This window comes from Malurus melanocephalus, unplaced genomic scaffold (genome assembly GCF_030028575.1).
Source record: "Malurus melanocephalus ecotype Western Australia unplaced genomic scaffold, MMel_1.1 scaffold_59, whole genome shotgun sequence".
Lineage (NCBI taxonomy): Eukaryota > Metazoa > Chordata > Aves > Passeriformes > Maluridae > Malurus > Malurus melanocephalus.
In genome coordinates this window covers 65,605-80,860 of record NW_026623291.1, presented here as the reverse complement: position 1 = coordinate 80,860, position 15,256 = coordinate 65,605, and the positions used below count along the sequence as shown (strand labels likewise).

The following is a 15,256-nucleotide window of genomic DNA, read 5'->3' as shown; positions in this document are numbered from 1 at the left end:
CCGGGGCCCAGAGCGAGCCCCGCCGCGCCGGGGCCGGCAGCCGGCGCTGTCCAGAGCTCGCGGCACGGTTGGGGCGGCCTCGGGCTGCCCAAAGCCGGGAGCGCCGTGCCCAGCCCGGCAGAGCGCAGCTGCCSTGTCCGTGCCGGTGGCTGTGAGCCGGCCCTCGTAGGGCCCAAGGTGGTCGTGTCAGTGTACGAGCGCTTTAGAGAGGAACGAAATTATTTTATTATTATTTTCCAATTTTTATAATTCGCGTCCATTTGGAAATGGAAATACGTTTAGGGAGGACTCCACATGGAAATAAGGTTGGTTCAAGGCAGTCCCAGCCTACAAAAAGGCTGGGCAGTAGCYCAGATCTAACGACCACGGGTTTTGTTTGAGGAATGTATAATCAGGTACTCATTGGGATGATGAAATGACAGTGGCACACAATCACTGCGTTGGTGTAAATGCACCTCACGCAAAGATCACMATATAGATTGGTTGCTTTCAGGTAGATTTCTTATTAATAATTAAAATATCTTTTCCWGTGATAGGAAAACAATAAATGCATCGTGCAGCAGCATAAAAACTAAATTCCTGTGGAAAAATAGCAGAGACATTGGGAATGTTTGTAATGTTTTGTATCTTCAGTGGCTGTAGGAATATTTGTGTTTCCACATGTTCACTAATGCAAGACACCTAAGTCAGATATTTTAATACTTTTATATAAAAGATGAGGTTCCCTTGATTTTAAAACAATAATGACATATAATCTGGTCTAGAAAAGAAAACAAGAACACGAGTGTCTTTTTCTCCCTTCATATTAAAGGACTGCAAAAATACCCCCTGTATCATATTTTGTTTATTAAATTGGTACCAATAAAGTGATAGACTCGTTGCACAGATGGGCCTTGTGCAGTTTTCTCAACCTCATTATGTCAGTACCGCATGTTCTGATCTTTGCTATTTTGATGTTGAATCTTTTTATTTTTTCCTGAGCAGGCCTGTGCCAGTATGCAGCGTTTTGTGATGCATGTGAATAAACTCARATGAGGAGGAGTTCAGTAAATAATTATTTGGTTAATGAGGTAAAAGCTCCTACTCTGATCTGTGTGGTATCCTAATACCAGGCATTRCAGTAGTGTGTCTGTTATATGGCCACACTTCTTGCCCCACCCTGTAATATAAATACTGTCAGTTTATTATTAACAAAAGTGATTACCTGTGATATGAATACATTATTTTGGCATGAACTTTATGCCTAGGGCAAGATTTTTTGGGCTAAGTCACTATTTCCACCTGGATTCTAGCCAAAACCAATTCTGCTAGTTGGAACAGAAAGGTGTTGCCATGTGGGTATGTTGTGCTGTGGGGAAGTGCCAGCATGTCTCCACCTGCAGCTGTCGTGAGCAAAGGGCCATAGGCAGGGAGCAGAGCTCTGCTTTTCAGCCTGGCATTAGGAAGAACAAGGCTGCTGTCACTAAATTTAAGGTGTCAATACAAGATCAGTGTKCTCACATGCTATTGGTACTGGCCAYAGGCATTTCATAATTCTCTATGGAGATTTAAAACCATTGAGTGTCATTTTATTCAATTTTAGGAAGCAACAAGTAATGATGGCAGCAGATGGCCAGAGCAGGGTGAGGCATGGCTTTATAGAATGTTAATTTTATCTCAGCATTTGCATAGAGATTTGAGCCGAAGGCCAGGATAGATGCAGAGGAGGCTAAAGTTATGTGCTGCACAAGGTCAGCAAGAATATCACAGCTGTGAAGTCATTTTCCTTTTTCCCTCATTATGTTTGCAGGATATTTTACTGAACTTGCTATACCCAAGCTTCTGACAGGAAGATTTTACTGTTCAGATCTTACCAGAGCCATTCATTTTCTAATCAGTTAATTAACAATCCATGGCAGCCTCTGAGGGAACCAAATAGAGAAACACAACTAATAAAATCAAATGCCTAATACTTCAGTAAATGAAGGAACGTTCCTTGCGCTCAATTTCCTGTAAAAAATAAATGTTGGATGTATTGTCTACTTGACAGGGAATGCCATCCCCATCATGCAGATACTTGTGTAAGCATGTGCGTACCTGAATGATGGAGAAGGATTTTCTGTTTATTTTAGAAATAATGTCTCCAAAATGCTTACTCCATGTAATTATAGAACTCTAATTTGAAATACCACTCACCTCGCATGAACGWTTATTTTCTGAATGAATTGCCCATCCAGAAATGAAATAAGGTGTGTTCATATACTGTTGGAATATTGCACTGCAAATTCTGCACCAGTCTGCTGCTTTTAATTTAGAATTTGAGTGGACTTACAGAGCTTGTGACTGGGATGTACGACTGCCTCCCATTTCACCAAATCTAGTTTTGTATTCCYTTCTCACAGTGAAACATGCAAGTCTGTAACCTACAGCTCTGCTTGACTCGTTAGGGACCAGTACCTCAAACCAATAACTACACTGCTGTCTCACCAGTTCTTTTCTACAAAGTGGAAGTGTTTGTCTCATAGATTCTCATGCTTGCTGTAGAGAGAAAAACAGTGCACAAAAATCAATGACTTAATTAGCATCAGAAGAACAGGTCATCAAGAGCAGCAGACTTCAGACCAACGTAAGCTTATTAGTATTGTCCTGTCAGTTCGATATGTTATATAAGCCAGATTATTTTCAGTGTCAGTTTTCATTTGATTTCTACAGACTTTAAGCACCGTTAGTTCTGATCCATTGTGGCTTTGTCCTGAAGAGCCCATTGGAATGGGAAACAGTAAAGGCTGCAGAGCAAATGGAGTAAGTGTTGAGGAGTAAGCTGTAGTTCTCAAAATCCTGCAGCCTTCTGAAGAGSAGTAGCTGCATGTTTTACCCTTCAGCTGTTAATGGGATGTAAACCTTCAGTTCTGTTGTGTCCATCCTCTTGAAAGACCCATGGGTGTACTGACTCCAGATGCTGTTCCCAGGCTGGTCACACCATCCCCTTCTCACTACATCTTCCAGTGAAAGATGCAGGCAGCTACACAYTAATGACTTTTACAGGTTCTGACCTTTACCTTTGAGGCTTTGGGATATGTTTCAGTCTTGTCTACACAGGTGTARAGCTTTTCTGGGGTGGGAATAAGCAYTTGTAACTTACAGTGCCTGCACACRTGCTCTTYGCATTTGCAAGAGAGATTGRAAGGRCTCTAGGCTGTATGGGAGATAGAGGAAAATAAATAGTAAAAAAAAATTACCTTTTGAGTGTGGGACTTTAGGTGGTTCAAATTTCTGGCACCTGGTGCTATTGGCYRTGAYTTCTGGGCAGTGGTTGGCATTCCTYRTTGTGAACAGTGTCCAGCCATGGCTTTTTGGAGCCGTGTTGGACTAAGTTGTGTCGGACAGATTCTTAAGAAGACAGTGTCTTAAGAATTTCAACTGTGTTAATGCATCTAATATCAGAATCTTCTGCTTAGAACAGGCAACTTTCAGGACTCCTCCATGGCTGTGATCTGCACGTCTCTGCTCCTTTTTGCATCTTCCCTCTTTTCCCCTTGCCACCATGGCATGGCTTTATTAGTGTTAGAATAGATCATTCCTGTCAGCCTCCTGTTCATCACCTCTGTGTGTTTTGCTCCTAGCTGCAGGTAACCTTTGGTAGATGGCTTCTGTGTGTGGCCTAGGTGTATTTTTAGCTCTAGGCTTTGCTTGTTTCAGACTGTGGCATACTGGTCCATTGTTAACATGTGGCTTTCATCTCCTCTCTGGGAGGGACCAGTTATAACTGATAGCTGCTTCTTTGCCTTTTCAAACATCACTCCTTTCCTTGTATCTTTTTTCCTTCTGGCAAACACTTCCCTCTTTTGGAGCTCAAGCCAGCATAGCTCTGCAAAGCTCTCTCCAAGCTTCTAACAAGGTAAGCAATGGAGAATCAAATGAGGATTTTAAGTGTTCCTTTATGCAGTATCCTGGAAGGAAATAATATTAGGCTTACTGTCAACGACAGATATTTTGGTGTGGACAATGAATTTCTTACTGCWTTTAAGTTCTGTTAAATCCATGTTACTGAATAATACTTGTGTTTCATAGCAAGCCTACTAATAGTACAGATATTAACACAAAGTAACCAAACTCAAGCCCTTGTACACTGAATTCTTATGTCAAAACTAAGGCAGTGAAGTTCTCAGGAGTTCCATCTTCWGTGATGAGTTTGAGTTTCATATATGCATAAGTGATTTTCATGTGCATAAATTAGTTACATTGCTGAGGAAAGTTGCTTGATGAGAAGCAACATTCTAGTCTTTGTGCTGGTATTTTGCTTGTATAATTGATATGTTAAACTAGTTTCTGGATCTCTTTTATCCGTTAGGTCTTTGTGCTCCTGTTTTCCTTAATGTGCAGTTCCCTTTGTGATTTCCTTCATGTGTCCTTACATGAACCCATTGACTGCCGTGAACTGTCTTGCATCTAAATATAAATATGTTAGTGAGCTTGATAAAACAAACTCTGCACCCTTTCAAAACTAAACTCCATATTGTTTGTAAACGGAATTCTGTGCAGATGACTTGTCTACAGATTAGACCACTATTGGCAAAGTGCATATCAAAGATAAAACTGACCTTTCAATGGCAAAATATAAACTCAGTTGGAGCTACTTGCCTCTGCACTTCAACAAGCACATAACAATCACATTCCATAAGAAAAAGAGAAGATAAGATGTTTGCAGTAGAAATACTTGTAGAAGCTATGCAGACAATGAAGAAACTAAAACTGCTCTGAAACTGTTTAGTGTCAATGTTCTGTTGTTTAGAGTTGGCTCTTGTAATGTAAAAAGCATTCTTCAGGTGTACTTTGCTCTTGTTCAGATTTTAGTGAGTGGCTAGAGAAATACCACTCACAAATTACTTCCTGCCTTAAGCACATAGTCTGCAATTAGTGCTGAGTTAAGGGAATGGTTTACAAGGTTTGATAGACTCAACAGGGAAAAGTGGGATGGGTTGTCTCAARGGGAAATGGTCCAATGATTTCCTTGGGCTTGTTCTGCGTTGGTGCTATGATAGCCTCCAAAGCAGGGAGAAACAATGCACATCACAAATCACTCTTCACCTTTTCYATCATCAGGAGCTATCTGTTTGATAAGCCTGTGGAAACCAATGATAATATCCCCAGGGTAAAAGCTTACTGGGGAAGAAAGAACCGAATGAATCATGCCRTACCACAAATTGTCACACTGCTGCCCACAATCACCCTGTCTTGTTGAGGACTTTGATCTGAAGTGTGTGTGGCACCTTTCAATAGGTCCCAGAATCCACTGGGTTAAACACAATGCTTGAAACACAGCTGAGCATGAGCCCAGCTTTACCTACCAGTCTGTAAAAGGTCCCTTTCCAGGAGGCTGGTTTTAGCATTCTGTGCCCTTACGTTGAGTGCTTTATGAGGATGGATGCATTAGAATCTACAAAGGATCAAACACAATCAGGAGTGAGTGTGACTTGCAGATATAGAACAGGTACATTTGGTTGCTGGGTTTACGTCAGGAACTTTTATGTGAAATAACAATGTTTGACTTGATATCCTGGGTGATTTTTTTTGCTAAAGTGGAATATCTTCAGCTGGAGGGACAGAATGTGCTCATCTCAAAATAATTTTGTTGTTAGGACTTGTCCTTGGCAGTGTGAGCAGTGTATGAAACTGCTCATACACATGATGGAAATTTGGGTCTGCATCTCATTGTCCTGGTTGAGGATTTGGTACAGGGGACTGGTTTTCCTCTGTAATGGTGTGGTAGGTGATCCTTAGAGTAAAATACAAGCTGAGCAGTGTGTGCAAGATGTTCTCCATCAGAAGCCTGTCAGACTGGAATCTTCAAAGGTGAGAGCCAGGGAAAAGGCTGCAGCAATCATTTCAGCATGTTGGTTCTTTCTGATAGGACTATAAGTGCTTCTGAAATGAACAGAAGTCTGTGAAATACAAATGTAAACTTACTGTTCTTGTTTGCTTTTTACTGTTCTTCTGGAAATTGTTTTTAGGCTGTTAATTCTTAGCCTAAAAACTTACCTAGATAGTGAGAGCCTTGAATAGGATGCAGGAGTAGAGAGGATAATTACTGCTGAGTACTGATGAGAATAACAATCCTGGATGTGCCCAAAAGTGAACCTGCACACCTGGAGAAATTTTACAGATGAATTTGGGTTATCTGTAAGTTTGTGAGGTATCTAGGTCCACTTTGATAAGGGCAAAGAAAGCTGTTTACTTTCTCCTTTGAGCCTGGCCTTGGTGGTATATTCCTTCCCTGTGGCTTAGGCCCATCAGTGGCCTGGGAGTCATGTGATRTATTTTTCATGGCTTTGGTTGGTAAACTGCATTATCAAAAGTGATAAACGAGTTGTTTCCATATAAGCAATTTGTTTTGTAGTAGTGACCCCTCATGCGGGCCAYGTCCCATTCAGATTTTATTAATTTTATGAATGTCAGTGTTATTTTACACATCTTGAAAATCTGAGACTGCAGCCACCCTAGCTATGTAGAATCATCCATTATGTGTATGTTGATGCATATGTAAAAAAAACCTTATTTTCTGCCAGAGCAGTATAAATGTAATTCCCATAGCTGCCAACCAACAACTACAGCTTTCCTGGGTATGGTTTATGTAAACCCACAGAAATACCTCCTCTAACTTGCCAGAAATCTTCAGCGTCAGGAGGAGCTGTCCAGTGCTTCAGTGTTCCTAAGTAGTTGCTGTTGTATTGCAGTGGAGGGAAACAACAACAAAACAAACAAGCAAACGTGAAAAAAACCCCACCAACCTGATGTTTTCTTGGTYAGTATCTCCCCAGCTGAGCTGGGGTTGGTATAGGAAAGAGGAATGATTCGTACAGGGCTGTGCTTAATGCCAGTATGACTTTTGCTGCATTTTGAAGAATGATGCTTTCATATCTTCAGGATTGTCATTAGTCATTTACATATGGAAATTATACATATTTGGCAAAAGGTCAAATCCCTTTTTAAAAAGAAACCCTTTGTATTACTTKATTASAGTTGATAGATTTCCCTCTTGTTASTGATTGTAAGATCTGCTTCACCCTTCAGCATGAACTTCCCCAGTGTGGACAATCGAGACATTTTTCTCTATTTTTATTCCTCRCTAATTGCAGGACAGCCATGGATAAAAGTGAGTTGGTACAGAAAGCCAAGCTGGCTGAGCAGGCCGAGCGTTACGATGACATGGCTGCTGCTATGAAGGCTGTCACTGAGCAGGGACATGAACTGTCCAATGAAGAAAGGAATCTCCTCTCTGTGGCCTACAAGAATGTGGTCGGTGCCCGTCGCTCATCCTGGCGTGTGATTTCCAGCATCGAACAGAAAACAGAGAGAAACGAGAAGAAACAGCAGATGGGAAAAGAATATCGTGAGAAAATTGAGGCTGAATTGCAGGATATCTGCAATGATGTTCTGGTAATAATCCAACAGCAAAAATAACAGTAGTTAGTACTGCAGCATTCTTCAGAGAGGCTTAAGGAATTCTAGTAGTGCTGTAGATACTGCAGCACCTTAGCAGGGGAATAATTTTGCATAGCTACGTACTTGGGTCCAATTCCAAGTCATTTAGCTTGCTTCTTAGGGAGTTTGTTACAAAAGAGATTTTTTTTTTTAACAGAAAATAAGCAGATAAGGCTATGTTGAAARCTGCTGCCTGTTGGCTGGAGGGGATTCACAATGAAAACAAATTTAGATCTGTGGCATGAGTCTTACTAAAAGGCCTGCTGTTTAAATTCTTTCATTAATGAATGCTGACATCCTGAGGCATGTTTAGTACTTTTTTATTAATGGAGAAGGTGTGTAGTTCTTCTCCCAGTCTGATTTTGCTCTTTCTTCCACTCAGACAGGAGGGATTCCTTTTACTGCTGTTCCTAAGATCAGTTAGTAGCGGATGCTGTCAGTGCAGTCAATCTTTACATCTCTTYCTGAATGCACATTTGCTGCCTGTGCCAGTGTTGAGCTTTTCAGCTGAAGCTGGAGATAGAATCAGTTTCTTGTGGACAATTTCACAGCTCTGCATAGAAYTCAAATTTGTGGCAGCAAAAGTGACCAGATGTGCTAATCTCCAGCTGCTGCTTTTCATTAGTTTGGTCATGGATGTAGGCTTGCATCAGCAAACTTAAGCCCTGAGAGCTGTTAGATTGTGCAGGAGGGAATTGTGGGTAGCCTCAATATAGCAAGTGTTCAGCTCTTCGTAGATTAGGCTACAAAAGTAGTTTCTCTTTTTTTTTCTTGCAGAGTTTAGACAACAATAGGCAAAGTGATTAACACATGAGTCTGCGTAAGTCATGACATAAGTCATTGTTAGTGTTTGAACAGTTCATGCTCACCATTGTAACAAAGGCTCTGTTTCAGACATTATTTTTATGACTCAGGAAACATCACTTTTTAAAAAATCTTTCTCAGGAACTCCTGGATAAATACCTTATTGTCAACGCCACACAGCCAGAGAGCAAGGTCTTCTATTTGAAAATGAAAGGCGATTACTACAGATACCTCTCAGAGGTGGCATCTGGGGACAATAAGCAAAGTAAGTAGGAATTAAATCTCTCATTCTGGGGATCAAGCAGAATCAAATATAAAAAACTCAGGTGTTCTTTTCCCCTAGTGTCAAGTATTTATTTCTTCTCACTACTGCTTTGTAACTATGAAAATAGGTGCAAGCCACTTTCAGAGAATAACTGCACTGAAATTTATAGAAATTATTGACATATGTTCATCAATGCAGTCAAACTCGGCTTGCAGCCCCTGACCACCGTATGTTTTCAAACATATGTAGTAGTGTAAAATGATTTTCCTGAAGAATATAGTTTTTTTTTTTTTTTTTCTCATGGAAGATGCTTTGTTCCTTTGATCTCGTGTTTAAACGATGAATTTAGCCCAAGTCTTCACCGTTTGCAAATTCTCTGCGTGCAGATATGGGATATTGGGTTCCTGAGTTCAAAATCCAGKTATTCTGTAATAGGACAGCAATGCTGAATTCCTGTGAGTGTCTAATGTAGTCCATGTCTTGCAAACTTAGTTGGATGCCAGTATGGACCTTAGTGTTACTCATTAGCCAGAAAGGGACTAYTGGGTTTGCTCTGAAATCCCAACCTGAAATACAAAGTTCATGACCTAACTGCAGAGTTTAGTTACGTCTTCTTCTCCGTATAGTTTTGTCTGGATTTATTTTTGGTAATTATGACTTCTTCAGTTGGGCTGGAAATGAGTATTTAATACCAGAACACTTTAAGTAGARTTTGCATCCATTCAGGTTGGTTGGAATTTGTTGAATAAATTTTATTTAAAGTCTCCATTAAAAAATGTATTTAGCATTAATAGTTCAGCAAATGGAAGGCTTTTGCATGTTAAAACATTGAAAGAAGTGTCTKTGCATAGACAGGTGTATGAATTTCTGTGACACAGTAGTCTAGGCTGAGAATATAATTGCTTTCTCTGTGAAGTAGAGAGATGTACTGTGTATTTATGTKGTTGTAATTGCTTCTTGCAGCAACGGTAGCAAACTCCCAGCAAGCTTATCAGGAGGCATTTGAAATTAGCAAGAAGGAGATGCAGCCAACACACCCCATTCGACTCGGTTTGGCCCTAAATTTCTCTGTCTTCTACTATGAGATACTAAATTCTCCTGAAAAAGCCTGTAATCTGGCAAAGACGGTAAGCAGACTCTTCATATCACCCATTTTTTGTGGAGGCTGAGGAGGTAATTACATGGTTACAGTAGCACATTGTAGATGACTATGCTTTTTCATATCAAATTCCTTAAAAATGCTGTCATTGTAGTATATTTTCAGGTAAGTTGGTTTGCTGGACTGTCTTAGCTTTAGGTAAAGCTAAATTTGCTACTTTAGCTGTTCCAGTGACAGGGAAGATAAATTGCCTCTTTTAATGTCCACCTAATTCTCTTAAAATGTGTTTGTGTCAAAATTGAAAACACTTGAATTAATTTAGCACTTCTAAAGTGAAATATTTATTTAAATCAGAGCACTTAGCAAGTACATGAAGTGTTGTCTGTGTGCCCATCTTTGTAGCCCTCAATGTCCTTGTTATCCATATACATGTGTGTCCTTCTCTCTAGAGACCAAGAAGAGCTTTTGTGGTTGGATGTGCCAAACAAATAGCCAGTCATTTTTTCCTTAGCCTTCTCCCTAAAACAGGATTAGTCTTCTAAATGGAGCATTTTGTGTCTGTGAAAATTGTCTGGTAGTAACTTGAAGAACATGGCATTAGGTGGATCTTTTTGTTCTTAATATGCACTTCAGTAAGACTTTGTAAGTAAAATGTTTTACTGTAAAATGCTGCTGCCGTTCTTGCTTTTTGTAGTTTAAATGCTTACATCTGTTTGAAACCTGAATGAAGAAATAGCACTTATTCACAGCTCTCAGACTCACAGTATTGATTTTCACATGTAACAGATGGATGGGAAGAATGGCTTTGTTAATCCCTAGTGGAACATACCTGATTTCCTCTGCTGTTTTGRAAAGAAATTAAAACCTTCCTCCCCACTGTCAAAAAGTCTCTGTTCCATTTTCTTGTCTACTTACTCATGTACAATGTATATATATCCAAATAAAGGTGCCTTTGTCTTTCACTGCCAGTTTAAACCAGTGAGACTTTACATTTCAGTGAAAGTCTGTTCTTTTAAGTGTTGTTCTTAAACGTGACTTCAAGCTATGTGAACCATTTTTCATCATGACACAGAGAGTGCTATTCCCTCTTCAGTATTTGGTATTGCATGATTCGTGTAGTTTTTCTGGGCTTTAATCTGGACACCCCTTAAGACTTCTATTTTCCCCTGGCTGTTTAAGATCTGATGCTCACTTTGGCTTACATTTCTTCTTGTGGTGGAAAAGAAAATTACTGGAAGGTTTTTTTACAGAATTTGAATAGTAATGTGGCAAATTTGTAAGCTCTGTATAAGTGATTTAAGAAAGCAGAGTGTGAAAGGGCTGTGTTTATATTTTTAGGCATTTGATGAAGCGATAGCAGAGCTGGACACGCTGAATGAAGAGTCTTACAAAGACAGCACCCTGATCATGCAGCTGCTTAGGGACAACCTCACTGTGAGTACCATGGGACAAACCACTGCGCTCTAGGCTGCTGCACTCCCTGAAGTGGGACTCAGCATCTGAAAGCTGATGCAGTTCTGTACCATAAAAGCCTTTTCTGAGGCATTAACTGCATGTGTTAACTGCAATGCTTTTTGTAACCAGACTAGTTAGACTTGCTTGTTCAAACTTGGAATCACCTGTTAACTACTGTAACAAACTCAGATTCTTTCTGTAACACGGAGTGGAGTTTGTTCTCAACAGACAGTTGTATGTGGAACTTGCCAGCTTGTGCTGGCATCTTACTTATTATCTTTCATTCATGTTCTCATTTATTATTCTTCAGCTTTACTATTGAGTTCAGTTCTGCACTGCTCTTACCTGAGAAAATTGCACAGCTTCTGCTAATTATGCTGCCTTCCCTTTCCTGACAATTGTAATGAACTGTGTGCTTCCAGTGTAAACACGTGTTTGTATTTCCTTTCAGCTATGGACGTCGGAAAACCAGGGAGATGAAGGGGATGCTGGGGAGGGAGAGAACTAATGGCTGTCACGCTTCACTATATGTTCAATGTCACCCTGTATCCTACACATAATCCCTTTGTGCGACAAGCAAAAAGAATAGTACATCGACTTTCACAACCTCAACGTAGCAAAAACTGTCTGTGGGGTAAAACCGGTTGGTTGGTGTTTTGTGTACCTAGAGCGGAGGTCGGTTATTCCAATGGCATTCCAAACTTTCCTATTCTGAACATTTACAGTTCCGATTACCGTGTTTATATTTTTAACTGAACACTGTGATAATAATAATGGGTTTTGTGATTGCAATTGACTTTACAAAACTCTTTACTGGTAGAAAAGTAGACATCAATTATGTAACTCTGGCAAGCTTAATTTGGCACCAAAATAGTCGAAGTACAATTCTGTTGTAAAGTTGTACAGAAAGTTATAGAGATTCTATTGTGACACTGGGGCATGGAAGGAAAACAATYCAATGTATGGCATTCCAGTTAGGGACACTGCTATGAGGTAGTTGAACAGGCACACTCTGTAGACATTTGTAACCAAGTCTGAGGCACCGCTTTCAGTCAAAAGCTCACTTTGTCAGTCCTGTCTTTCTGGGGATGGGGTATGTTTTGGGGAGGAGGGAAATAGGGGAGTTAGCAGCTTGATTTCCAAACTCTTTACACTGGCAGATAACTGGGATTTGACTTCTCAAAGTGCTTTCATGCTCATACGACATGCATGACTAAGCCCCTTCCCACAGCAATAACTTTTACCTAGTTCAACTTAGATATTCTTCAGTAGTGAAAACTCTTGGTTCGCTGCCATGGACTTGCAATAGGAGAAGATTCAATTTTTTGAATGGCCTTATTAGTTTGAATGATACCATGAAGTGATCTGCCACTTTTGCATTACTTTGCTCTTAGGTGAATCAAAATCTCCATGGTATTCCCATTCTCAGTTTATCCTGAAAACTTAAGTGATTGACCCATCTTTAAGTTCACTTTATAGAAATATTTCTCCCACTGGACTCTGTTCATCCTTGACCCTCTCACCTGTTTAAACTTCATTGAAGCAATTTTGGACTCCCACATAYGCATCATCCTTTCTTTGGTTCCTGGTGATGTCAGGATGGTGGATGAGGCCTGCACCTCACCAAGGTTTCTTCCTTGGGTGTTTGAGAGCTGCCAGTGCARTTGCATTCTTCAGCTCTTATCTGCCATTCTTTGGTAGTACCAGGAAACTGGCTCAAATATTCAGGATTTCCCATCTCGTACTGGAATGCAGACCTACACATCTGTAATGCTTGTAACTTGTAATATTTGAGCTCCAARTGTCTTCACCTTGTCATGTTTCAAACATGTCCCATTAAACAAAACCTAATAAGAGTTGCGTGAATAATGCAGTGGAAAAGATTAGGAGTAGTCACCTATCAGTCCCGTGGTATCATCCCCTGCCTTCACATTCCACTTAGGTATAGRATCCATCTGTTTGTCCATCTGTCTGCTGAAGAGAATTTCATGCACTGATTTTAAAACTCCCCTCTACTAGCTGAACAAATTGTGCAGTTAATACTTGGCGCTTGATAAATGCAGTAGTGAATGTGGAACCGAGCCTGTCTGTATATCTGGTAGCTCTTTTCGCTTTGTTTTTACTGACCAGTATTCTGCCTAAAGTTTGCTTCTGTGACGGTTATATTGCCTAGCACACCCGTGGTTGTGAGAATAGTATAGCAAAAAGAAATACCTGGTTATTGATGTACTAGATTTGTGTATGTCTTTTAAACAGTTCTAGTTTCACCTTACACAAAATAATCAGGAAAGTGTAAAAGAATTCAAAAGTGAATAATAAAAAAAAATTTTATCATTTGGTTGTGTCTGTTGTCTTTGCTGTAGTAGTGGCAAAACCTGTGGTAGTAAAATCGCCACTTGTATTCAGTTCTCCATTTGTGGATTGTGTGAGTTGATTCATGGTTTACAAATACTGAGTTACTCATTTCTTTGCTGTGAAACTTCCCCACGCACCCTCCCAGATTTATAGGAGAAAACACTTTCTCTTCTTTTTTGTTGAGGGCATACGTGTAATGTGATGGCAGGGCTTAAATGTGACTCTGAATAACCATTTAACTTGCCATGAGTCATTGCATATCGTAGGGTTGAGCACACTGTAAATGAGAAAAGTCTGTTCATTACATTTAGAGATTTTTCTTGAGAATCTTTTAAATTCCCACTCTGAACACAGGGCTGGCCTCACCTCTGCACACCCAGCTCTGCTTGTCTCAGATGCTTGCTGAAGCAACACGGAGAGTGGAAAGTAAGTGGAGGCATCTTCTGAACGTAAGAGCATTTGAAGGAATGGATGGCAGTAGCCAGGCAGGAGATGCCAGGCAGCCTGAAAACTTCAGAGAGCTTGGTCCTGTTTCCAGAGCCTCCTGCTCATGCAGTGGGGCAACACAGAAGTGTGCACAGTGGAAAATGTCACTTGGCTGTGCTTGATTGACCACTATGATGGCATTAGACCAAAATCTAACCCGCTGTTGCTTACAGCTGCTCTGCTCAGTGCTGTGGCTTTATGTGGCGGACCCTCCATGTTTCTAATTACTGCTACTTTTTCTTCAGCCTTCATGGACATCCCCAAATGTATGCACATAACATATATCTTAAATGATTTTATAGTGTGAGCTAACTCCCAGTCGAAGTCATGCTGATGGCATTGTCAACTCTGAGAAGAAAAATTCTTATGTSTGCTAGTTGCTCTTGTTCAGAGACCACCTCCTGTCTTAGTCTTTTCACATAACATCTCTCATCCTTGCTGTCTCTTTTGGGGAAATCATGAGCTGAGAAGGTTGGTCTGGAGCAGACATGAGTTGAGGGGTGTCTCAGTTTTTTAGTTAATTCTGTCTTTTTGGGAAGGGGCATTCCAGCTGGCCCAGCCACAGTACACTGTACATGTTAAACTCATCTGACTTGCTACTGCAGCTTCTCATTCTTGGCACTGATGCTCATCTGACCTTTGGGTGAAGCATCCGATTGTGGGAAGCCACCAAAAGGCTTTTGTGAAGGTAAGGTTTCTGACTGCCCCACAGTGGACCCTTCTGAGGGTATGGGATGGGTGAGGCCTGATGCTAGGGGAGCTGCTTTGGAATTGTACTGCCTGCGGCTTGAGGTTCCTGTCTTTTCATCCAACATTTCAGCAGCACAAGGGTGCGATCTCTATGGATGAAAGTGACCTTAAAGCACTCCTCGGCCTTAGAGACCAGAGGTGATGATGGCAGAGGCCATATCGCATGGGTCTCTTGAGTCCTGAGGGAGATTGCTGTGGAGTTTGGAATGCGTGAGTGCGAGTGATGAGGGATTTGTAACYGAGCTGTGTAAGGCTCTTGCCTGTACTCCTTCGGAGAATTACATACCAGAAGGTGCATGTGATTTCCTAAAAGCGCGTGGGTGGGACACGCTGTCTGTTCCAGGGCGACACGCAGCGCAGTTCCCCTGCCCTTCCTTTGGGAAGGCACGAGATGCGCAGGAGCTGCGATTGGCAAAAACGAGGAGATGCAGCTGCTGAAGCGCTGARCGCCTGGGCTGCTCGGGGGCCGCCGCTGCCCTGCCCTGGCCGCAGGGGTGTCCGCACCCCATCCGCACGCTGCGGGGCGGGGCGGGGCAGGGCCGCACCTGGCCGGGGGCGGGGGGCGATGGGCGATGGGCGGG

The 15,256-nt window shown here is 41.3% G+C and overlaps 1 protein-coding gene across 2 annotated transcripts in view; it reads left to right on the top strand.

Annotated features, from left to right (window-relative positions):
• Positions 1-13,418, top strand: part of YWHAB (tyrosine 3-monooxygenase/tryptophan 5-monooxygenase activation protein beta) — a 13,954-nt gene extending 536 nt beyond the window's left edge. Inside the window, exons 1-6 of one of the 2 annotated variants that reach the window (XM_057365902.1) lie at positions 2,762-2,781; positions 7,116-7,416; positions 8,407-8,530; positions 9,494-9,657; positions 10,968-11,063; positions 11,536-13,418. In XM_057365902.1, coding sequence (XP_057221885.1) covers positions 2,777-2,781; positions 7,116-7,416; positions 8,407-8,530; positions 9,494-9,657; positions 10,968-11,063; positions 11,536-11,592 — 747 coding nt within the window. In that variant the 5' untranslated portion in view covers positions 2,762-2,776 and the 3' untranslated portion in view covers positions 11,593-13,418. Of the gene's footprint in view, positions 1-2,761; positions 2,782-7,115; positions 7,417-8,406; positions 8,531-9,493; positions 9,658-10,967; positions 11,064-11,535 lie in introns of those variants that run through there. The other variant, XM_057365903.1, reaches the window with a different exon arrangement.
• Positions 13,419-15,256: the final 1,838 nt, after the last annotated feature.